The sequence below is a fragment of the Quercus suber genome, unplaced genomic scaffold (genome assembly GCF_002906115.3).
Source record: "Quercus suber isolate HL8 unplaced genomic scaffold, Cork oak 2.0 scaffold_10, whole genome shotgun sequence".
In the NCBI taxonomy this organism is placed as follows: domain Eukaryota; kingdom Viridiplantae; phylum Streptophyta; class Magnoliopsida; order Fagales; family Fagaceae; genus Quercus; species Quercus suber.
In genome coordinates this window covers 46768-72807 of record NW_027069476.1, presented here as the reverse complement: position 1 = coordinate 72807, position 26040 = coordinate 46768, and the positions used below count along the sequence as shown (strand labels likewise).

The 26040-nt window shown below is 35.3% G+C and overlaps 1 protein-coding gene across 1 annotated transcript in view; it reads right to left on the bottom strand.

The window, feature by feature from the left end:
• Positions 1 to 20186, bottom strand: part of LOC112000384 (uncharacterized) — a 71492-nt gene extending 51306 nt beyond the window's left edge. The window contains exons 1-5 of the mRNA XM_065778011.1: positions 20044 to 20186; positions 15478 to 15580; positions 12511 to 12606; positions 12337 to 12392; positions 12113 to 12236 (exon numbers count right to left, since the gene is read on the bottom strand). Of these exons, the coding sequence (XP_065634083.1) occupies positions 12113 to 12236; positions 12337 to 12392; positions 12511 to 12606; positions 15478 to 15580; positions 20044 to 20186 (522 nt within the window). The remainder of the gene's footprint in view (positions 1 to 12112; positions 12237 to 12336; positions 12393 to 12510; positions 12607 to 15477; positions 15581 to 20043) is intronic.
• Between the last annotated feature and the right edge of the window lie 5854 nt (positions 20187 to 26040).

The window sequence follows — 26040 nt, the reverse complement described above, 5'->3', positions numbered from 1 at the left end:
AACGAATAATAAGCTTAGCTTGATATCAATTATGTCACTAATCATGTTTGAATACTATCATTCTATCACTTATGTCACTAATTTAGGTTTATATACTATCATTCAACGAAAAAGGATATCATTCTAAACATATAGTCTCATACGTCAGCACGTGAATTGAACAAGCCCATTAATGAGCTTTAGTCTAGTATTTGTTGCACGCATGAGAACCCTAAAATTTTAAAACTGATCAAAAGCAAAACGCCACTTAGCCGACTTTCACAAAATAGTACTCCAACATAAATTAATGAATAAAGTTTAGTTACAAAATTAATTATAGCTTAAGGTTACAACATTACTCAATATCTTTTTATTGGAGGTGAGTTTTAACAAATCTATCATTGAATTACATTTTCTTTTTATATCCTTCATACTCGCAAAATTTTTAGGAAATTAAAGATCAATAGTTATATCATTGATAAATTGTTAAAATTGCAAGTTTTTATAGTTTAAAATTATGTATAAACTATAATCTTATAAATCATATAGTAAATAATATCCGATTGGTAAAAAATTTACATGTATATTAAGAGCATAAAGAATATGTAATTCAACGTTTAGATTTTCAAAATATGGAGTAATATTAATGATATTGAATAAGGTTGTAGCCTTAGGCTACAAACAACCAATTTTATAGCTAAAATTTGTTCATTGGGGTTAATTTGGATTTTTGTTAGAATGCCTCTACATTCTACACCATTTTTCATCTATTCATATTTGTCATTGAAATTTTCAGGATGTAGGTCAAAGGTCAAATCACGTAAATTCTTGGTGTTATCTTTTTTGTGTGTGTTTGTATATTTTTATTTTGGGTTTTATTCACTTCTCTTATATATTTTTTTTAGACATGGCAAAACTAGTAGAAAGTTGTTGACCCAACCCGAACCCAAAATTTTCGACCCGAATAAAAAATGGGCCAACTCACAACCCGCCCTTTATTGGGGGCCAACTCGACCCGGCTAACCTGTGACCTAACCTATTTTTTAAACTTTTTTTTTTTTCTAAAACATATTTAGACTACATGCCAAGGTGCTAGGTGCATAGACATAAAGGCACAAAACACTGCATTGGCACTACTTAGTTATTTAGTAGCCACTTGTGGTAGTGGTCATGTCCCTATTTATTAAAAAAAAGGTTAATTAAAAGGGAAAAAGTACAAAAGGAAAAAGCTTTTATAACTACATGTCTACACAACTAAATGTGTAACTAGCACCCAAAAAAAAAAAAAAAAGCTAAAGTAAAAGAAAAGTTCAAAAGTCCAATGAACTTTGAATCCGAAGTGTGTAAACTTTAATTATAATTTTTAGTGCTCCTTAGAATCTACTTCTATTTCAAGTTGTAAAATTGTAATTATAAGAATTTTGGCTGTGAGTTTTTAACATGGAAGATTTTGTTATCATGACTATAAAGAATTTTAGTCATTCTCAAAACTATCAAATTTGGAAGGATATGAAAAGTTTTATCTTTTTTGTTTTGTTTATTTTTGTTCCCGTCACATGTATAATAGTAATACAAATAGTCTAATAATAGAAGGTGCCCACTTAGTGAAGAAAAACGAAAGGTATTAGGTGCAATTCCTATCCTTGATTTATTTCACTCATTCTCTCTAAAAATTTGGCATATTTTATTTGTTTTTTAGGAAAAAAAAAATCATGTGAAAATATGGGTCAACCTAACCCACCTACAACCCGATTAGCCTAACTCGTATTCAACCCGTTTCAAAATGACCTGTTTTTTAACTCAACATGTTCTCAACTCGCAACCCGATTGACCCGACCTGACCATTTGTCATATCTAATATTTTTTGAAATCATTCTAAAATTATAATATTTTCACAATTAATCTTGTGTGGGAGTTTTATCTTAATGCACTTTCTCACAACAAATTGGTATCAGAATCAAGGTTCACTGCCTATACCTTTGGATTGTTCCCTTTGGAAATTTTTCTAATTGGTTCGTGGATCTAATTAGTGGTAAGTGAGGAGTCAAGCGAGTTCTCTACAAAAACTTTGGCAAATTCCTCTGAATCCTTTGGTAGTCAAGAGACTTATGACTATGGTTATTATTATTATTATTATTACTACAAACACATAAAGAATACATTAGGAATTTATGTGCTCAACCTTTAGCCCACATCCATGAGTGAAAATGAAGAGAAAATTTCATTAACAAATTTGGAGAATACAAAGATGGTATAGATGCAGTCTCAGATAATCTAAACTCTAATACACCCAAATAACTTTCCTGGCCAAGACTAGGGTTGTACCTAAAATGAATGGTATATTAAAATTTCTGCATAACACTCTCAAAAAGATTTCTTTGTAATCTATATATATATATATATTACCATAGTCTCTGAAGTTCTCACAATTTTCCACGTTAGCACAATATTTAAATAAAATTATCATTTTATTTAAATAAAATTGAAAGTTCAATATGTGTCTAAAACACTCTTGAACGTTTAGACCCCAAATTATAAAATTACCAATTCAAGCTTATAATCAAACAACTAATGTGCGGAACATGAACATAAGCTAATCACAGAATTGATAACTAATCTATGCCAAATAATAAACACATCCACAGCAGTAAATATAAGGCAAAGATAAAGGGAAGGAAGATGCAAACACATGGACAACACACGATGTGTTATCGAAGAGGAAACCGAAGTCATCGGCGTAAAACCTCTCCACCACCCTCCAAGCGGTCAAACAATCCACTAAAGAATGTAGTTGGGATACATGAATAGCAAAAGACCCTCCAAGCCTAATCTACCCAAGTACCTAAGCCCTCCAAGCTTCTTGCTCCAACGAGGTTACGCCGAACCTATTTCTTCTTTAACTTCCCGGATTCCGCTACTTGACCATAGCATTAACCAATGTATATTGGTTCCTTCCAAACTGCTTCCCTTAGCACCAAATGAACCTTCTCACAGACGTAGATGTGGTGAGATGAGGATTTGGTCAATGACCTCTCAAGGGTATGACAATGGAGAGAAAGAGAGTAGATGAATTTGTAGAGTCTCTAAGGTAAAGATTAGGGATGAGGCAATCTTATTTTTCTCTAAGGTTTCTCTCACAAAATTCTCTCTAGAAGCTCTCTCAAATTAGTGGGTATAAGGGTCTATATATAGTGGTGTGTGTTTAGAATACGAAGAGTTAGTTTTTGCCAAACAGGGCTGATTGGCGGCTTGACCTCGTGGCTTGTCCAAATCGCGAATTCAAGTCGCATCGTAACGGCCTGGCTAGCCTAGGACTTTTGTCCTGTAGTGCGATAGCTAGCGCGACCCTTCAGCTCCCCATGTGTGCATCTCAGGTGCCTGCAGTTGACAGCTTGCCAATCGCGAGTCAGCTGCGAGTCCTAGCTGCGAACCCCTGTTTTCTTGCACATACTTGAGCTTTTTTTCACCTCTTCTCACACACTACCCTTACAATAATCTCACTTAAATACAGGGTTACTAATTGCTAAATTACAAGAAAATTGGCACGGAATAAAGTCAACAAGATGGTTAATAAATTTCAACCTTACAATCTCCCCCTTTGGCTATTCCGTGACAAAACCCTAAAACAAACTTTAGACTTAACGCGTGAGTTGGGAACAGTTGGAAAACTCACTCACACCTAACTCTAGAATCTGTGGAGCTTTAGAACCATAAGAACAAGTAACTCCTAAAACATAACAACACAATAAGTTCATTGTATGCAAAAAACTTGTAAAGCAAATGGAACAAGCACAATGCGATCAAGCACAATGGAATAAAGCAATAAACTATGGCAAGACCAAAACATGCAATCACTAAAACCAAGTGATCACAATGCTCATTCACACTTAGAATGAACATTCGGATATTTAAGATGACAAACACAAGGCAAATCACTTGAATGACCAACACTCAACTAATGCACAATACATGAAGTATGTGCATCTAGGAAAAATCCTACATTGGCACAAGAGTGACAGTACTTAAAAAGGAATGTATAGCATTAGGTTAAAAGTACTGATTTAACAAAGCACAAAGGCTGCATATAGCATGGCACAAACCACAAAGGCCTACAAGTGTGCATAAACAAACTCTTAAAGCTTACATAAGCAACATGGGTACAAAATTTAAATAAAAGCTTAAAACCTACAAATGTAGTAGGTACAAACCAACACAAAAAGAAAGATGTGCTAAAAGCATACAAAGTGGATACTGAAATATAATATGATAAAAGCTAAAGATAGACAAAAACAATAAACAAAAGCCTGTTAGCTGAAATCTCCCCCTTTCATTGAGCTCTCCCTGCTAACAGCATCTCCCCCTTTCGCTATGCTTTCTATTTCCCTGTCTATCTCCCCCTTTCTATGTGCATCTCCCCCCTTTTGTCAGGAATAGCTAAAAGCTATCGTCAAGCTTTTGTTGTATAGCATCTAGCTGAGTCTCGATAGTTGTGAGTCGCATCTGAGTTTGATTGTAAAAGGAGTTGAGAAGCCGTTCTAGATCAGAAATCCGATGAAACACATTCTCGATGAAGTAACTTTGCTTAGGCATTTGAAATCCAAGAGGAACAGACGGAGTCCCAGTTGATTGAGTAGGAGTAGCTGTAGCCTGAGCAGTTAGAGATGCATGTGTGGATGGCTCACTCTTAGGTTTCTTGGAGGAGTGACTCTTGCTTGCTTGGAGAGAGTACTGGGATATTGGTCGAGGACGAGGCAGGAGTCTCTCATCTGATGAAGGACTAACACCTTCACTAAGAACAATCTTCATGACTAGACTACAGAATGGAAGAATTGTTCGTGTTGCTGAACGTGCCGATGTTTTCCCAATGATTTGGAATATATGAGCACAGATGTCAATTGGTGCACCAGTAATGAGGTCACACAGGAATTTAGTCCTTCCAAAATTGATGAAGGTAGTATTTGAAAGTGGGTAGAGATTAGAGAACATGATCAGTTTTAAAGTTGTCAGTTTAGGTGAAAACAATGCAGTACTTATAGATGATCCTCTGCTTCCCACTTCATGTTCATTCCCAAGAACATGAAGGATGTCTTGTGCCTGAAGTTCCTGATCATCATATGGAGTTCGATCCATATCTTTTGGTCTGGTGATGTGAAGAGCTTTAGCAATGTAATCTGCATTTATGGAAAATTCTTTTCCTCATACCCAGCATTTTAACTCGACTCCTGTGTATCTGGCATTTGAAAAGAATTCTTTGACCAATTCTTCAGATGGATCCTCAAAATTTCCAAATAGATCAGCCCAATCTCTTTCTTCAAAAATCTTAGGGATAAATGTTGTCCCTAGTGTGTCAAACTTGACAACTCTTTCCACAATAGGAGAAGATTCTTTGAAGATGTTTGTGTAGGTCTTTGAGTCAGTGGGAGTCCTAAATCTCTCAATGGTAGGGTCCTTGGATGACTTAGACGATAATTGTGTCTGTTTAGCAACCAGAGTTGACGGTTCATCAGTTACAATGCCTTTCCCTCTGGATGAACAACGAGTTATCTGCAACAAAGTCGACACACAGAAAAGAACCAAAATACAATACCACCAGAAGCAAACATCAGAGTGATTAGTTTCAGTCTGACAAAATATTTTACAAAATCAAAACAACAGTAACAACTTAGAGACAATAGGGCAATGTGTAACACACAGACACAAATGACAAAAATGCCAGGAACTAGATATGAATGGAGCAACACATTCATGAACCACAGTAAATAGCACAGTCTCTCAAAAGATAGAGACATGAACAACGCACACAAATAGTGAGAACCAAAGTAAGGGTAGGATAGGAACAACCAAACACAACATACACAAACCCTCAAACAAAGTTGAAGCCCATAAAAACTTCAACAAAACAGAACACTACACAAAGCCATTCTCAACATTTTAGGCAAACCCATGTTAGAACATAATATATTGTAGAACACAGATGCAACACTCAAATCAAGAAACTAAAGGTCAAAACAGTGAGAATGAAGCAAAGGAAGTAAAACCCATATCTTTTTCTTGGTGTTTGATGAAGACATGATGCAAAAATGGAATCTTTTCTAGTAAGACTCGAAGTGTTTAAGAGAGAAAAATGAAGAAGACAATGAACAGTCACTGATATTCGAGGGAAAACTGAAAAAAAAAAAATTAAAACTGTCCATAAAACGCAAAACATGCGTTTTTCGCAACTGGATCAAGTCGCCAGGGTAAGCTGCGAACCACTATGAAGCAAGATTTTTGAAAAATATTCTAAGTGTTTTTTGAGACTGGAAGTTCTACCCGCGAGATAGTCGCCAGGGGAGCCACGAAAATCTCTATGTACCCCTCGCGATTGGACATTCCACCCGTGAACAAGTCGCCACACTGAGTCGCGAAAACCACAAAAACTCAAATTTTTGAAAAATTTCTAAGTCTTTTTCACGACTGTAGCCTTGACTCGCCAGTGACCCGCGAAAACTCTCGGAGTGAGCTTCGCGATTGGAGCATGCAACTGGACATACCCGCGACTGAGTCGCCAAAATAGGGCAACACTGTTTTTAAAAATTTTGACATTTTTGTAAAACCAAAACACTTTCCAAAAACAAACTAAAACACTCAAAAATCTTTTTGTGTTTGATCAACAAAGATTGAGCTTGTGAAAACACATTTAAACAAGTATAATCACAAAAATGAATATGGCATTCATTGAATATAGACTTGTGTGTTGTGTGTGGATATCAAAAATGAGATAGTCCTTAGTCTAATATGAAGCTTCAATGATCAATTCAATCAAGGCATACATAACTAGCACTAGATAATGTAACCAATCTCAATTATAGAAACATGCATATATGACCTCCCACAATCACTTGATAACAATTCTTTGAAACTTTTCATTTGGCTCCATATTCAACATTACATTTGCACTTTTAAAGCAAAGAAAATCTCATTGTGAGATATATAGATGCCTGAAATTTTTGATATTTCAATTGATGAGTTAGCCTTTGGCTTTTTGGGCATCATACAATTCATTTTGGTCGCTTTCCCTTTTTCCTAGTCAAATACTAGTACGTGCGACAGGCTTTTGCAACTCTATATCTCTTTTCATTTGGAGATTTACATTTAGAAAGCTATTTTAAGCATAAAAATAAAAAGTAGGAAGATATATAAGCATGAGTCTATGCATGTCTCAAGATCAACAAAACCGTTCACTAGTCATTCATGACAAGGTTGAAAATCTATTTACAACAGTCACATAGATCTCAGAATTTCTTCCACAATGATATGAGTGCATGAGAGACAAGCTAAACTCGTTAAATGCACAAAGCCATTAGTTCAAAGGTACAAGGCAAAACATGCTTTGAGATAAAACTCAACAAAACCGATCAAACTTTTTGAATTTTCTACTTTTTATGTGTTTTTGGATTTTTGACACAAAAGCAGTAAAAGATTGATCAAAAACATAATAAAGATGTAAAAACATTTGAACCAAAGATAAACACACACATAAAATAACAACCTAAATACTAGAAGAAGCACACAACCAAGCAAATCCGCAAACATGGGAAGTATTGATGCATGGACATGTTGTAATGCTTATGCATAAGTACCCTTGGTCACCCACACGTCACGTGCGTTTGGGGTGATATCCTTGATGGATCGTGTACGAGAATTGGGACTGTTAAACCTTCGTGTGAAGCTTTCCAAGCAATTGGTGAAGGCACCGATCATCTTCATCACGTCCATCATTCCTAGATCATGATTTTGACTTCTTGGTTGCTCACCACCCCAAGACCTATTGTCGTTTCTTCTTCCTCGTGACCGAGGAGCACTTGCATTGTTCACTGCTCTCAACTTGTGACAATTGGATCTTGTATGTCCTTGTACTCCACAATAGTGACAGAGATAGTTCATTCTAGGACCCTGCTGAGATCTTGGAAGTGATCTTCCTCTAGCTCCATATCTGGAGTTTGAGTGACTGTGGGACTTATTGAACACCCGTTGATCAGTCACATTGTTTATCTTCTCAGCTTTAATTTTCTCAAGAATAGACTTATTCACAATCATCTCTTTAGCCTTTACAAGTTTCACTTCTTTGACAACCATGGCTGATATGCTACTCCCTCTGGTGTAACCCAACCCGGACTTATCTGAGGAAGGTTTTTTAGATAAAATAACATCTTCTAACTTCTGGGTGGAGACTCTCTCTATCTTGGCATGAGCTTGCACCACCTCTTACTCAAGATATCTTACTTTGGTATAAACTTCCGACAGCTCACCATTTAGTGTCTCAATTTCACACTTTGCCACCTTATATCGTGCCAGAAGACTTTTGTAATCTTCCTCAGCCCTCTTTATCTTCTTAATGGCTGCATTAGCCACCTTAGCATATTCACCGGTCTTCTCAAGGAGTGAGTTGTAAGTCTCTTGCAATCCCACTGCTTTTTCAGCTTCCTCATCTTCAGACTCCTCGCCTATTCCAATAGACTCTAAATCAAAATGCTCTCCAAGCTCCTTCACAAGTGAACCCAAATCATCCGAAGGTTCTACATGTGCAATGGTCATGAATGCGGAGTAATTTCCTTCTCCGTCACAGCTATCTTCAGAGTCGAAATTTGATGAATCAGTATCACTCAAGGTAGTGGTATAGACCTTTCCTTTTGCCTTCAAATAATTGGGACATTCCTTTTTGAAGTGTCCATGTCCATTACACTCGAAGCACACAATGTCCGCAAGAAATTGAGAATCCTTCCCTTTACTTTTCTTAAAGTCTTTCCTATCACCTCTTGAGGATGGAAACTTCCCTCTGTTGAATGGTTTCGCACTATTCTTCATCTTCAAAAATTTTCGGAAGTTTGTCACAAGATATGATATTTCCTTCTCTACTCCATCTTCTTCGAAAGGATCATCCATTCTTTCGGTGATGGTTTTAAGAGCTAGCGATTTACTCGTCTTGTGGGAAGGCAGTCCAAGCTCATACGTTTGAAGTGACCCAATGAGCTCTTGGATCTTAATTTCATCCAGATCCTTGTTTTCCTGTATAGCTGTGACTTTTGCTCGAAAGCTCTCCGATAAGGATCTCAAAATTTTTCTCACCACCTTAGTATCTTCAATCTTCTCACCAAGATTGAGCTTCGCAATCACAATTTCATTGAGTTTTCCATAAAACGAATCAAAGGGCTCATCATCCCCCATCTTAAGCTCTTCAAATTTGGTGGTAAGCATTTGGAGTTTTGTGCCCTTCACCTTCTTAGTCCCCTCATAAGTTGTCTCCAAAATCTTCCAAGCTTCCTTAACCACTGTCATGTGAGATATCCTGTGGAATTCATCTAGAAACATACCACAGAATATAGCATTTAAAGCTTTACTGTTAGCATTGGCTGCTGCAAGAGCTGCCTTATCCAGGTGGATTTTTCAACCTCCGACCTGGTCTAACTTATTTCAACTGCATCCCACACGGTATCATCAATAGAGTATAGAAATGCCCTCATTCTAACTTTTCAGAAGGCATAATTGTTACCATCAAAAAATGGTGGAATATTTAAGGATTGAAATCTATCCATCTCAAAAAGGGTCAAGGATCACACTCAAGTATTTAAACCACAACAAGTGTACCCATTCTAATACCAATTGAAAGTTCAATATGTGTCTAAAACACCCTTGAACGTTTAGACCCCAAATTATAAAATTACCAATTCAAGCTTATAATCAAACAACTAATGTGCGGAATATGAACATAAGCCAATCACAGAATTGATAACTAATCTATATCAAATATAAATACACCCACAGCAATAAATATAAGACAAAGATAAAGGGAAGGAAGATGTAAACACACGAACAACACACAATGTGTTATCGAAGAGGAAACCGAAGTCCTCGGCATAAAACCTCTCTGCCGCCCTCCAAGCGGTCAAATAATCCACTAAAGAATGTAGTTGGGATACATGAACAACAGAAGACCCTCCAAGTCTAATCTACCCAAGTACCTAAGCCCTCCAAGCTTCTTACTCCAACAAGGTTACGTCGAACCTATTTCTTCTTTAGCTTCCCGGATTCCGCTACTAAACCATAGCATCAACCAATGTATATTGGTTCCTTCCAAATTGCTTCCCTTAGCACCAAATGAACCTTCTCACAGATGTAGATGTGGTGAGATGAGGATTTGGTCAATGACCTCTCAAGGGTATGACAATGGAGAGGAAGAGAGTAGAGGAATTTGTAGAGTCTCTAAGGTAAAGATTGGGGATGAGGCAATCTTGTTTTTCTCTAGGATTTCTCTCATAAAATTATCTTTAGAATCTCTCTCAAATTAATGGGTATAAGGGTCTATATATAGTAGTGTGTGTTTGGAATAAGAAGAGTCAGTTTTTTCCAAACATGGCTGATTAGCGGCTTCACCTCGCGGCTTGTCCAAGTTGCGAGTTCAAGTCGCGACGTAACGGCCTGGCCAGCCTAGGACTTTTGTCCTGTAGTGCGACAGCTGGCGCGACCCTTCAACTCCCCATGTGTGCATCTCATGTGCCTGCAGTTGGCGGCTTGCCAGTTGCAAGTCAACTGCGAACCCCTGCTTTCTTGCACATACTTGAGCTTTTCTTCACCTCTTCTCATACACTACCCTTACAATAATCTCACATAAATACAGGGTTACTAATTGCTAAATTACAAGCAAATTGGCACGGAATAAAGTCAACAAGATGGTTGATAAATTTCAACCTTACAAAAATTATTTTTGTTTAGTCCAAACTTAATAAGGAGTAAAACTCTATTTCTCTAACAAGTCAAACTTAAACTCAAACTCATCATTATCATTTTAAAAAAAAAAAAAAAAATTGTTTAATCCAAACTTAACAAGGAGTGAAATTCTAACTCAAACCTCTGACTTTTTGTTGACCTCTCTAGAGCTTGCCATATCATTATTATTTTTTAAAAAAATTATTTAATTTTTTTTAACTACATAATGCATGTTATTTCACTCAGCGTTAAGATTAAAAAGAAAAAAAAAGAAAGAGACTCACACTAGGACTTTTCTCTTCCCATCTCAAAACCCTAATCCTAACTTGGTCACGCTAGAACTCAACCCATCTTGGTCTTCTCGCTCACATATCTTTGCCTTTTGAGAAGCTAGAATTGAACGGACACCTTGATTAAACCCCTTAGTAAGAATAGTGGGATAATGGACTTATGCTCTTCGGATATTTAGTGATATGCCTAATCATGGGTGTACTCCAGATTTGTATATATATGGTACTCTGATTCATGCGTTATGTGGATTTGGGATGATTGGCGAATCAAAGGAAAGATATTCAAACAAATGGAAACAAAAGGTTGTTTGCTTAATTAGACATATCATCAATTTTTAGGGGATGAGCTTAATTATTTATTCTTTTTAATAATAAATATTTTTAGTGCAATAGTATTGATATGTATAGAAAATTCAAAAGGTTGTTTGCTAAATTTGAAGCTCAATGTGTCCTTCTCATATCATGGTCTTTGTTTATATCTGTCATTTATGTTTTCAAAGGCTATTGATGGGAAAATTAAGACTTGGTTGTGTAATATGTATTTGTTCAAAAGGTATTAGTTTTGTATAGCTTTTTGGAGTTTTGCTTTATTAATTTAAGAGTTGTGAATTGTTTTGTAGATCTCGGTAATTTATATTTTCAAAGGTTGTTGATGGGAAAACTAAGACTTGGTTGTATAATATGCATGTGTTCAAAACTAATACCTTTTGAGAATTGTGAATTATTGACCGCATAAGCACGTGTTAGGTAGGTTTCGAGAATTGGGAATTACTTTGCAAGTTTTGGTAACTATACACTTGCAATGAATTATTGACAGCATAAGCACATATGTAAGGTATTTTATTTTATTATGATCGTTCATTTTTTTAAATGATACCTTGCAAAATGTCTATAATATGCATATTATTAACTCAATTTCCTATTTCTAAATTTTAATAGCTTTCCCGTGCACTGCACGGGTATGCGACTAGTTTTAACTAAAAACCAAACATAACAAAGGCAAATAAAAGCACCCAGATCCAAGGTTGCGGCATCCATGAAATAAAATAAAAAAAATAAAAAAATAAAAAAACAAGTTAAAGGCCATAGTCTCATACCAGCTCGTAATGATGAGAGATGTTCCTGCGTGCCTGTGTGAGAGTATTTTGCCTTGAAAAATGCTTAAGAAAATAGCCTGCAGATCCAATAGCAGCCGTGAATATCAATGGTGTCCACCAACCCCTATAGTCACAAATAAATAAAATTTGAGCAGTTGAGGAGATGATTAATTATAATATGATTATCCAAGCTTCTAGCAAAGTCTGGCAGTTGCAATATGTACCTTCTCTTATTCAATTTCAAGATAGAGGACTTTGAATCTCTGCTAGCAATAAGAATCTGCAAATAATGTCAGCAAGGTAAATTCTGAGGAGGTAAATACCACAAACATGCTTTGTGCGTATTAGGGTCATAGCAGTGCAGTTTTGGAATTAACTCAAACTCTGATCAATCTTACCAAAAAGAGGTTTTGAAGACCTTCATTTTCATCTTTGAAAGAAATATCTCCATCAATAAATGCATCGGCAAGGCCTAAATCAGCCCGTGTCATAATCTGATCAAAACAATCTAGCACTCATCAATGGTTTTGAGGTATTATAATAAAATGCCAATATAATTTGCAACCTATTAATTAACTTTGAAAAAAAAAATCTTGCTAATTTCAAAAATAGTTATATTATATTGCAACTTGCAAGTATGGTTTTAAAAACCAAATTGATCAAAGAACCGGAAAAGATAGTGGTTACTGAGTTTCTAGTCTAACTGGGATTGGACTGATGGTCGAACTGGTGACATTATTAATAAATAATTAATAATTTTAAAATTATAAAAATAAATAATGAGATATATAATAAATTTATAACTAGTAAAATAAATTTGAGTGCTAAGTTTAAGTAAAATATTTTTTCTTTTTTCGTCACTTTCCATTCCAATTGTTCTGACTCGAGATTCTCCATTAATGTAGTACTACTTTCCTAGAATAACGTCACTATTTTTTTTTTTTTTTTGGTAGACTCTTGGAGCCACTATTACTTACCATTCAAAGAAACCAAACAATAATTGATAAGTAATAGTGGCTCTAGGAAAGTAGTACTACAAATAATTGTAGCACTACTTTCCTAGAATAAAGTTACAATAATAATAACGTTATTCTGATGTTTGTTTAATATATTGTATATTAAAAAATTACTATTTTTTAATGTTGTATATTAAAAAATTAAGCATTTATTAAATTTAAATTATATTTATGCTAATGTTTGTTTTGTATTTGTATTGTGGATCATACTAACAAGTGTCTTTAGGGTATTGGTTAACAATCTATTTTAGGAAAGTTTTGACACTATTTTTATAAGAAATGAAAAAAATTGTCAAAACATTAATTTTTTTTTCTTCATTTTTTCATAAAAAATTTCTTTAAAAGAATCGTTAATCAATATGCTAAGAACATTCGCTAAGAACATTAGTTAACATTTCTCTTATATTATATAGGATTATAATTGCTTTCCAACAACAAAAGGACGTGCCTATCAATTATTGTTTGGTTTCTTTGAATGGTAAGTAATAGTTATTCTAGGAGTTTACCAAAAAAAAAAAAAATAGTAATGTTATTATAGGAAAGTAGTACTACATTAATGGAGAATCTCGAGTCAGAAAAACTGGAATAGAAAGAGACGAACAAATATTTTACTTAGGCTGCGTTTGAATTGGGAGTAAACCATTTCCGGAAATGGTTTTCCACATTTTCGCGTGTTTGGCTGTTCCGGAAAATTCTATTTTCTGGAAAATCACTTCCAAATTTTCCGTTGCCCAACTGAAATTATTTTCAGTACCTATTTTCACTTCAAAGTGTTTCCGGAAAAAGAGAGAGAGAGAGAGAGAGAGAGAGAGAGAGAGGAAGGAAGAGCCAAACCGAGCGAGAGAGAGAGAGCGAGCGAGAAAGAGAACGAACCAACGCCACAGCCCATCGCTGGCGTTCACGAGCCTTCGGCTTCGCCGGCGCCACGAACCGACGAACCCACGAACCACGCCATTGCACCGGTCTCGCACCTCGCCATCACACCGCGCCGATCAATCAAAGGGAAATCGCAGCACCGCGCCGATCGCTCCAACGCCGCTCGACCTAGACCCATCGCCTCCTCGATCGGGCCATCGCACCGCGTCATCTTCCTCGACCCAACGTCGCTCCCTCTTCCTCGATTCATTACAATCGCAGCACCGCTCCAACGTCGACCCAGACCCAAACCCAGACCCGTCACTCCCTCTTCCTCGATTTCTCAGTTTTTTTTTTTTTTTTTTTTTTTTTTTTTTTTTTTTTTTTTTTTTTTTTTTTTTTTTTTAAGTTTGATCGTTGTTGTTGATGATTTTTTGTCTTTGGGTTTTGTATTTTTGTGGCTGTGGACTGAGGAATGATGTTAATATTTGTTTGGGAGCTGAGGAATGAAAATTGTTGTTGTTATTGTTGTCGCCGGAATTTGTGTTGTTGTTGCCGGAATTTGCGTTGTTGTTGTTGTTGTTGTTGCCGGATGTTGCCGGATATTGTTGTTGCCGGAATTTACTGTCGGAAAAAATTGTAGGAAAATAGCATTTTCCTAATAGAACCAAACACATAAAAATATTTTCCATAACAATTTTCATAATATAACCAAACACTTGAAAATAGTTTCCTTTTCCGGAAAATAGGATTTCCGAAAAATAAGTATTTTCCGAAAAATATTTTACGGGAACCAAACGGACCCTTAACCTTAACACTCAAAAGTCAAGTACTCAACGCTCCCCATCAAATTATTAAATCCACCTACTACGCCATCTACTCACTTCTTTTTCTTTTTTTTTTTCTTTTTTTTTTTTTTAAATGACCCAGCGGCCAGTGCCCAGGCCCCCTCATTTTTTAAGCTTTCCATATCCCCCTCCTTTAAATTTCGAAACGGCTTCTTTTCCATCTCTCAAACTCTTTCTTTCCCCTGAAAATTTCAAGAATCAGTGATTTGAAAACGGCCAAGTAAGATAATTCATTTTAAAAAAAAATCAAGATCATCCTCTAATATTTACCTCTGTTTCTATCTCTTTCTTTCTTTCTCTCTCTCTCTCTCTCTCTCTCTCTCTCTCTCTGTGAACATATGTGGTTTTTATTTTTTTCATTTTTTATTTTTATTTTTTAAAGAAAATGTTTTTTTTTTTTTTAAGTTAAACAGAACAGCTCAAGAACTGGTTCAGCCATACCGGCTTTTGAATTTCACGGTTGAATCACCGGTTTGCGGTTTTTCTATTTTTTATGCAATTTTTGGTTTTTAACAAGAATTGAACTGGATTAATGTTCAGTTCCAGATTAAATCGGTCGAACTAGTTGGTTCTGCCAATTTTTAAAACTATGGTTATAATTGATTATTCTTATAAAATAATTCCAAGAAAGAGTAAGAGTACACACCTTCCAATAAAACTGGGGATTTTGAACTTTAAGAACTATTTTCAGAGGACACTTTTTCTTGTCTCCTTCAAAGGTAAATATTGTGTCCCCTTTCTCCAATAATCTGTAATACAACAAGGCAGAGTACATCAAACTTTATTTATTTATTTTTGAGATAATATAGACAGAAAACACAGGTGATGGAACCATAGCTACAACCTCAACTTCAACCAAATTGTGATGGATCTTTCAAATTGAATCAGATGGAGCTCTTGACCGAACAAATCACATGTTTAAGAAGAAGATCTCAAGCCATCCAAGGACCCAAAAATCAGGTGGCTTAGGAGGCTCTATTTATTAAGTCAGAAAACTAGTGGAGAAGAATAGATATAAGAATGCAAAGCTCTGTATAACGCATATGGAGGTTGCCCTACATTTTTTTTTTTTTTTGGCTAAGTGAATGAGTATTGAACCCGGTCTAGAGCTGCGTTTTTAACACCCTCTAGCTGCATTTTTTCACGAAAATAGATACAAGACCTATAGCTGCGTTTTCTACAAAACGCGGCTATATCCCCAGTTTAGGCTGCGCTTAAAATGCTGTTATAGGTTGGACCTATAGCTGCGTTTTCTATAAAGCGCAGCTATAGGTCCGTACCCTATACCTGCATTTTAAAACGCAGCCCAAACTGGCCTATGGCTGTGTTTTGTAGAAAACGCAGCTACAGGTCCAGCATCTGTTGTTGTCTAAAATCGCGGCTAGAGGCTCTTAAAAACGCAGCTATAGATCCGGGTTTGGGCTGCGTTTTTAAAAACGCAGCTCTAGGTCCCGCATGGGGCTATAGCCACGCCGCATAGGCCATGTTTGGAAACGCAGCTATAAAACGCAGCTATATCCTATAGCTGCGTTTTTAGGGTCTGTAGCTGCGTTTTTTAAATGCTGCTATAGCCCTCTTTTTTTGTAGTGTTCATGTCATGTTGACTCATGAGTATTAAACTATATGGGTCAATACTTACCCAACAAGTTTATNTACTTAGGCTACAACCAGGTTTATCACTAAACTTTACCATTTATTTAATTTAACTTAAAAGTAATATTAAAGTAGACTAAACATTTCCGTTTTATTTTTATGAGTTTACTCTTTTTTATTATTATATTATTATAAAAATTTCCTTAGTTTACATATAACACGTTACTGTTAATCTATTCGTCTCGCCATTAGGTTTATTAGAAGCTAGTCAAGTTCCTATAAAAATAAAATAACAAAAAGGCTAGTCAAGGTCAGACTGTCCAATCAATAATTTTTTGTTTTTCTAGGTCTAATATATACTTTTCATTCAAGAATATCATTAGTTTGAAGGGAAGGTATCTTACGGGAGGAAGGCATCTAGGGAGGCTCATTGGAGCCCAGGGTTTCAAAATCCCCCCCTTGCACTGAAACCAAATATATATATATATATATATATATATGGAGTTTGGATTCAAGTTACACCTGATGTAACTAAGCAGTGTTACACCACTTAATATTTTTTAAATTGATGCAAATTTTGAAAAATCTACCGTTAAATTACATTATTTTCGTATATTCTTTATGTTGCAAAATTTCAAGTGATCAAAGATTAATAGTCATGTCATCAATCAATTTTTTAAATTCAAATTTTTGTAGTTTAAAATAATATATAAAAGATGAGTTTATAAATCAAATAGTAAATAACATCTAATTGACATGATTATTAAGAACATATAGAACATGTAATTTAACGATGAGATTTTCAAAATATAAATTCTATAACAAGTTACTGGGTTACTGGTGGTGTAACATTACTTAAAGTTACACAGGTGTAACTTGAACCAACTATATATATATATATATATATAAAGAGTTAGGTTCAAATTACTCCTGGTGTAACTCTAAGCAATGTTACATCACCTAATAATTTGTTATTGAATTAACTTTTTGAAAATCTAACCGTTAAATTACATATTATATATGTTCTTAACATACATGCCAATTTAATTCAATTAGATGTTATTTATTATTTGATCTATAAACTCATCTTTTATGCATTATTTTAAACTACAAAAACTTGAATTTTAAGAATTGATTGATGACATGACTATTAATTTTTTATTACCTTGAAATTTTGTAAGCATGGAGAATATATGTTTTACTTTTTTTGGTTTTGACCTGTAGAATAAAAATTTAAACATCCTGAACCTAGAAATTTAAATTATATTAAATTACAATTTGCAAATTGTAAATTGTAATTTGATATAATTTAAATTTCTAACGTTCCCTTCCTATAAGTTGTAAACTTGTACTTCTCTTTGCCAATCACCCGTAACTTCTGTATCTCTTTGCCAATCGATTGTAACTTCTACTTCTCTTTGCCAAGAGCCTTGAAATGGCTTCTGCAGATAGTTTGATGGAGAAACCAATGCTCTTCTAAGCAAGCCAACACACATGAAACCATCTCTCATAGAAGCAGGGGCGCGCCTTTTTGTCACTAGGTTCCTTGGAACTTATATCTCAGCTGGATGTTTCATGTGAGTTTACTCTTAACATAGATATCCTCTTTATATATTCGTTCTATATATGCATATATGCACTCTCTGAAAATCAGTATTGTACGTGGTCTATCATGCAAGAGCTAGTTTGGAATTTTGTCCAATGAATTACAATCCAGATTGTTTTTAAAAATTCCACACCAATAGCAACACCCAGTTTTCCAACTATGTTGCCACCACCTTGTTATTTATACCTGGCACGCACCGCCAACTGCCATCGAAAAACACACTGACTACAATCGTCTAAATCTTTTATGCTATATTCGAAATACTTCAATCCCATCACAATCATGTAGTGTCGCTCAACCAGAAATTATCAGCATCTACATGAGTGGCAATGTGTTTATTCAGTTGACCGTCAGAGCTGCGTTTTTAACACCCTCTAGCTGCATTTTTTCACGAAAATAGATACAAGACCTATAGCTGCGTTTTCTACAAAACGCGGCTATATCCCCAGTTTAGGCTGCGCTTAAAATGCTGTTATAGGTGGACCTATAGCTGCGTTTCTATAAAGCGCAGCTATAGGTCCGTACCCTATACCTGCATTTAAAACGCAGCCCAAACTGCCTATGGCTGTGTTTGTAGAAAACGCAGCTACAGGTCCAGCATCTGTTGTGTCTAAAATCGCGGCTAGAGGCTCTAAAAACGCAGCTATAGATCCGTTTGGGCTGCGTTTTTAAAAACGCAGCTCTAGGTCCCGCATGGGGCTATAGCCACGCCGCATAGGCCATGTTTGGAAACGCAGCTATAAAACGCAGCTATATCCTATAGCTGCGTTTTAGGGTCTGTAGCTGCGTTTTAAATGCTGCTATAGCCCTCTTTTTTGTAGTGTTCATGTCATGTTGACTCATGAGTATTAAACTATATGGGTCAATACTTACCCAACAAGTTTATTAAATGAGACAAAATTTCTCAACCATAACATGACCTGTTTATTAAACGGATCAGTCGTGTCAACATGTTATTAGATTTATCAAAGCAAAAAAAAAAAAAAAAAAAAGTATCAACCAAATTGGTTTGAACCATAAAAAAACAAATAAATAAATTTTTTCCTATAAAAAAATAATTTTTTAATATCAAATTTAGAACTAACGAGTTATTGCATAAAAAATAATCATTTAAAACTAAAGTAAATCTTAATATCACAAAGAATTAATCACAATATGTCAACGAAAATAAAATTACAACAACTAATAAGTTTATATACTTAAGTTTTGTAGGGTATATTGATAAAATGACATTTAATTAAACGGTTAAACGGGTTCCATAAGTTGGACATAGACATGAAATGTTTATTAAACGGGTCAATCTGAATATGACACGAATTCCTTAAACCTCAACCTATATTCTGCGAATTTCATATCGTGTCGTGTCGAGTTTACAGGATGCGTTGAATTTTGCCTTGCCATCTCTATCTACAAGCGCCCTTTAGCTCAACAAGATTCTATTGACTGGACAGAACAACCAGCTAGAACGTTAATTGGGCTGCCACCCCGACACAAATCTCTTTAACCGACTTGATATGACGACAAATTTTTAGGCCTTCATATGTCCCTTCCTGCCAAAATCCTCTCCCCAATCTATGCATTATAGAACCTGACATATGAACACAAATTGCCACCCCTACATGTAGATGCTGATCAATTTTCTGTGGGTCTTTGAGGCCCGACCACCTACAATTTGATTGTTGACACAGTGGGCATTGAAAGTATTTTTCTGAGATGATAACAGCAGTTGATATTAAAGATTTGTAGTACGATTGTAGTCAAGTAGTGTTTTTCGATGGCAGTTGGCGGTGCGTGCCAGGTATAAATAACAAGGTGGTGGCAACATAGTTGGAAAACTGGGTGTTGCTATTGGTGTGGAATTTTTAAAAACAATCTGGATTGTAATTCATTGGACAAAATTCCAAACTAGCTCTTGCATGATAGACCACGTACAATACTGATTTTCAGAGAGTGCATATATGCATATATAGAACGAATATATAAAGAGGATATCTATGTTAAGAGTAAACTCACATGAAACATCCAGCTGAGATATAAGTTCCAAGGAACCTAGTGACAAAAAGGCGCGCCCCTGCTTCTATGAGAGATGGTTTCATGTGTGTTGGCTTGCTTAGAAGAGCATTGGTTTCTCCAATCAAACTATCTGCAGAAGCCATTTCAAGGCTCTTGGCAAAGAGAAGTAGAAGTTACAATCGATTGGCAAAGAGATACAGAAGTTACGGGTGATTGGCAAAGAGAAGTACAAGTTTACAACTTATAGGAAGGGAACGTTAGAAATTTAAATTATATCAAATTACAATTTACAATTTGCAAATTGTAATTTAATATAATTTAAATTTCTAGGTTCAGGATGTTTAAATTTTTATTCTACAGGTCAAAACCAAAAAAAGTAAAACATATATTCTCCATGCTTACAAAATTTCAAGGTAATAAAAAATTAATAGTCATGTCATCAATCAATTCTTAAAATTCAAGTTTTTGTAGTTTAAAATAATGCATAAAAGATGAGTTTATAGATCAAATAATAAATAACATCTAATTGAATTAAATTGGCATGTATGTTAAGAACATATATAATATGTAATTTAACGGTTAGATTTTCAAAAAGTTAATTCAGTAACAAATTATTAGGTGATGTAACATTGCTTAGAGTTACACCAGGAGTAATTTGAACCTAACTCTTTATATATATATATATATATATAGTTGGGTTCAAGTTACACCTGGTGTAACTTTAAGTAATGTTACACCACCCAGTAACCCAGTAACTTGTTATAGAATTTATATTTTGAAAATCTCATCGTTAAATTACATGTTCTATATGTTCTTAATAATCATGTCAATTAGATGTTATTTACTATTTGATTTATAAACTCATCTTTTATATATTATTTTAAACTACAAAAATTTGAATTTAAAAAATTGATTGATGACATGACTATTAATCTTTGATCACCTTGAAATTTTGCAAACATAAAGAATATACGAAAATAATGTAATTTAACGGTAGATTTTTCAAAATTTGCATCAATTTAAAAAATATTAAGTGGTGTAACACTGCTTAGTTACATCAGGTGTAACTTGAATCCAAACTCCATATATATATATATATATATATATATTTTGGTTTCAGTGCAAGGGGGGGATTTTGAAACCTGGGCTCCAATGAGCCTCCCTAGATGCCTTCCTCCCGTAAGATACCTTCCCTTCAAACTAATGATATTCTTGAATGAAAAGTATATATTAGAACTAGAAAAACAAAAAATTATTGATTGGACAGTCTGACCTTGACTAGCCTTTTTGTTATTTTATTTTTATAGGAACTTGACTAGCTTCTAATAAACCTAATGGCGAGACGAATAGATTAACAGTAACGTGTTATATGTAAACTAAGGAATTTTTATAATAATATAATAATAAAAAAGAGTAAACTCATAAAAATAAAACGGAAATGTTTAGTCTACTTTAATATTACTTTTAAGTTAAATTAAATAAATGGTAAAGTTTAGTGATAAACCTGGTTATAGCCTAAGTAAGGGAGTCAATACTGTACCAAAAGTCATTTCGATTTGGCCAAAAAAACGAAATATTTTGGTACCGATTAATACCAGTGTACCATTTCGAAATTACCAACTATATATATATATATATATATAATTTAAAATGATAAATTTATGTCACTCGTCTAATCAATACAACAATAATAATATATACTTTAGAGAAACTGATAATGTAAATATATTTTAGTGTGTAACATTATAGTTATATAATATAATATAATATAATATAATATATATTCCTTTACATGACTGTGGGTGGGTGAGTACTGGAGTGGCAAGTTAAAAATAAGTCCCATCAATTTACTTAGCATTAATAATAATAATAATAATATAATAATAATAGAGACAAAGTCCCATTGTGCATTTCAAATTAGTATCAGAATTTCATGTGGGCTTGGGGTCTTGAGCAAATAAAAAGAGGGAAAACTGCAAAGTGAAGGGTAAAAGCAAAGAGAATACATTCAAACAGACTGTGGCGTAAAACTCTGCCAATAGACTCCTGCCACATGGGCAATATTAAGTTCTCACTTAAATCTCTCTTCAAACATACTCCAAACAGAGAATGAAGAAAGAAAACCATAGCCCTCAGACAAAAGTAGGGCTGTAAACGAGCTGAACTTTATCGAGTAGTGCATGTTCAAGTTTGGCTCGTCAAGAAAAATCAAAAGCTCGAACTTGGCTTCAACTTGTGACAAGCCTAAAAATAGTATTTGAGCTTGAACTCAAGGAAAAGCCAAAAAGCTTGAGCTTGGCTTGGCCTGGCTTGATTAATTAGTCAAGCCAAACTCAAGCTTAATATCAAACTCAAACTCAAACTCGAGCTCAGGTCAAGTTTTTGAGTTTGAGATCTAAAAGAATTACATTATTAAATGCTTAAATCTCTAAAATTAAGAAAAATGAAAAATAAAATAGTATACTCATTTTATCATGCATCTAGTTCTACTTATGATTAACCATTATTCAAATTAATAATTTACATAATTAAATTCATTCATTCATCACTCCTTGTCTATAGTTTCAGCAATTGTTCAAAACATAATTTTTACATTCACGTTAGATGGTAAAGGACTAGAAAAATACCTATTTGTAACTATTATGAATGAGAAAATACTAATATATTTCATAACTTTACTTTATATGATTGATAGGGAAGGATCATATGTGGTCTACTTAATTATTTATTTATTTTTAAATGTAACTATAATTTAAAGTGGTTCTTGATTAGTTTAAAGAAATGAAAAAAATTAAGGTAATATAAGTAGTGGTCTCATGTTGGTAATGTCATTATTAAGATATGTGTAATGATTATATTTAGTTAACACATATAAACTTATAAATGAGTCTATGCTTGAATTGTTGTGTATCAAGACCAATAGCTCACAAGCTTGTTTGTGAACAAATTTTTTTTCTTGGGCTCGACTTGTTTATTAAACGAGCATAAAACTAAGGCTCAAGCTTGACTTATTTATAAACAAACAAGAACAAGTTTTTTATCGAGCCAAGCCCGAGTTGTTCATGATCAATTTGGTTCATTTACAGCCCTAGACAAAAGCTCCCTCTTCCATCTTTGCTTGCCCAAACCTCCATCACACCACACACCCGAGCTCACTGCCATAGAGTTCGCCGGAGCTGAGCGTGAGAACGAATTAAGAAAACCCACAGCCCTCAGACAAAAGTTTCCTCCCTCTTCCATCTTTGCTTGCCCAAACCTCCACCACACCACACACCGAAGCTCACCGCCACAGAGGTCGCCAGAGCTATGCATGGAGCTTGGAAACATACCGAAGCTGCCGTGAGCCACGATCCAAAGGTTTTTTTTTTCATGATTTTCCCTTTTCCCTAATTTGGATTTCAATTTTTTGGGTTATGGGTTTTTTTGGAGCCTCTTGAATTATTTATGGTTTTTTTTTTTTTTTTTGGTTTCAAACTCATCTGTGTAAGGTTGAATTTAATCAACCATCTAATTGGCTTTATTCCGTGACTAATTTGCTTGTAATTTAGCACTTAGCAACCCTGTATTTAGGTGAAAAAATTGTAAGGGTAGTGTGTGAGAAGATGTGAAGAAATGCTCAAGAGTGTGCAAGAAAAACAGAGTCTCGCGACTAGGACTCGCGGGTGGTTCGCGACTGGCAAGCCGCGAAAAGCAGTCACGTGAGAGGCACACTGGAAAGCTGAAGGGTCGCGCCAGCTGTCATGCTACAGGACAAAAGTTCCAGTCTGGCCAGGCTGTTACGTCGCGACTTGATTTCGCGACTTGGCCAAGCCGCGAGATCAAGTCGCCAACTTGCCCTGTTTGGCAAAAACTGACATTTTGCATTCGCTTCTCACCCTACTATATATACACCCTTATACCCATCATATTGAGAGAGCTTCCAGAGAGAATTTTGTGAGAGAAAACCCTAGAGAAATACAAGATTGATTCATCCCCAATCTTCATCTAAAGAGACTCTACAAATTCCTCTACTTTCTTCCTCTCCATTGTCATACCCTTGAGAGGTCATTTACCAAACCCTTGTCTCACTACACCCACGTCTGTGAGAAGGTCCATTTGGTGCTTTGGAAGCAGTTTGGAAAGGAACCAATATACATTGGTTGATGCTATGGTCAAGTAGCGGAATCCGGGAAGCTAGAGAAGAAATAGGTTCGGCGTAACCTCGTTGGAGCAAGAAGCTTGGAGGGCTTAGGTACTTGGGTAGATTAGGCTTGGAGGGTCTTCTGCTGTTCATTATCCCAACTACATTCTTTAGTGGATTATTTGACCGCTTGGAGGGCGGCGGAGAGGTTTTACGCCGAGGACTTCGGTTTCCTCTTCGATAACACATCGTGTGTTGTCCGTGTGTTTGCATCTTCTTTCCCTTTACCTTTGCCTTATATTTACTGCTGTGGATGTGTTTATATTTGGCTTAGATTGTTCTATCAATTCAGTTATAAGCTTGGTATCATATTCCGCACATAAATTGTTTGATATAAAGCTTGAATTGGTATTTTTGTTATTTGGGGTCTAAACGTTCAAAGGTGTTTTATACCCTTATTGAACTTTCAATGTATGAGAGGGGTCATTGTCTTGGTTTAATTACTTGATGTGCATCCTAGACCCTTCTTGGATGGATGCTGCTGTAAAAGGATTATGCTGAATTATGGTATGAGTGTTTGTGAAAATGATTCTTAGATATTTGAGGATACTCTTAAAAAGGAACTCTTAGAGTTAATTAAATCTAGAAAACATGCTTGGATGTTCATTCACATGCTGAAATATTTTCAAAGCAAAACCACATACTTCACAATAGTCTATGTGAGTCTACCTCTTTGATTGAGAAATACAAAAGAAGAAATAGATCACTATGTGAAAAGGTTGATAATCTAAAAAGCAAATCCAATCTGGAATGAGCATGGAAAATAACAATAATTTTTGTTTGATGGTCAAGAATGCTTTCTCATGGTTTATGTTTGTGCACACCTCATTGAAGGTATTCAACTCATGCTTATGGTACCTTGATAGTGGATGCTCTCGTCATATGACAGGAGATAAATCATTGTTTATGACTCTTAAAGAGAAGGCATGTGATTATGTGACTTTTGGTGATGGGAGTCATGCTCAAGTCCTCGGGAAAGGAACGGTTGAAATACCGGGACTACCTTTGCTGAAAGAAGTACTATACATCAATGGATTGAAGGCAAATCTCCTTAGTATTACTCAAATATGTGATGAAGATTTTCTAGTTCAATTCTCAAAGAAGGGGTGCATAATCATTGATGAGAAAGGGATTCAAGTCTTGGAAGGAAATAGGACTACTGATAATTGCTATGGAGTTGTACCTACGGCACCTATTTCGTGTAGAAGTGCTCGTGTTGATATGCTGAAACTGTGGCATCACAGGTTTGGACATGCAAACTTCAAACAAGTATGTAAAGTTTCTAAACTTGAGGCCGTTGAGGGACTTCCAAAGTTTGGAAAGGTGGAGAAGACTATATGTGGAGCATGTCAAATGGGGAAACAAGCAAAAGCAAATCATCCAAAGGTGAATGTGATTGCTACCTCACGGTGTTTGGAACTTCTTCACGTAGATCTCATGGGGCCTACAAGGACTGAAAGCCTGGGAGGAAAGAGATACATTATGGTGATAGTTGATGATTTCTCAAGGTACTCTTGGGTGGAATTCCTCAGAGAAAAATCTGAAGCATGTGATAAATTGAAGAAATTATGCAAGAGATTGCAAAATGAAAAAGGAGTTCCCATAGTCAAAATCAGAAGTGATCATGGGAAGGAATTTGAGAATACGAAATTTGAATCATTTTGTGAAGAGCATGGTATCAAGAAGGAATTTTCAGCTCCAAAGACTCCTCAACAAAATGGGGTGGTTGAAAGAAAGAACTGGGTGATCCAAGAGATGGCTAGAGTCATGTTACTCAACAAAAACATACCTCAAAGGTTCTGGGCTGAAGCTGTGAA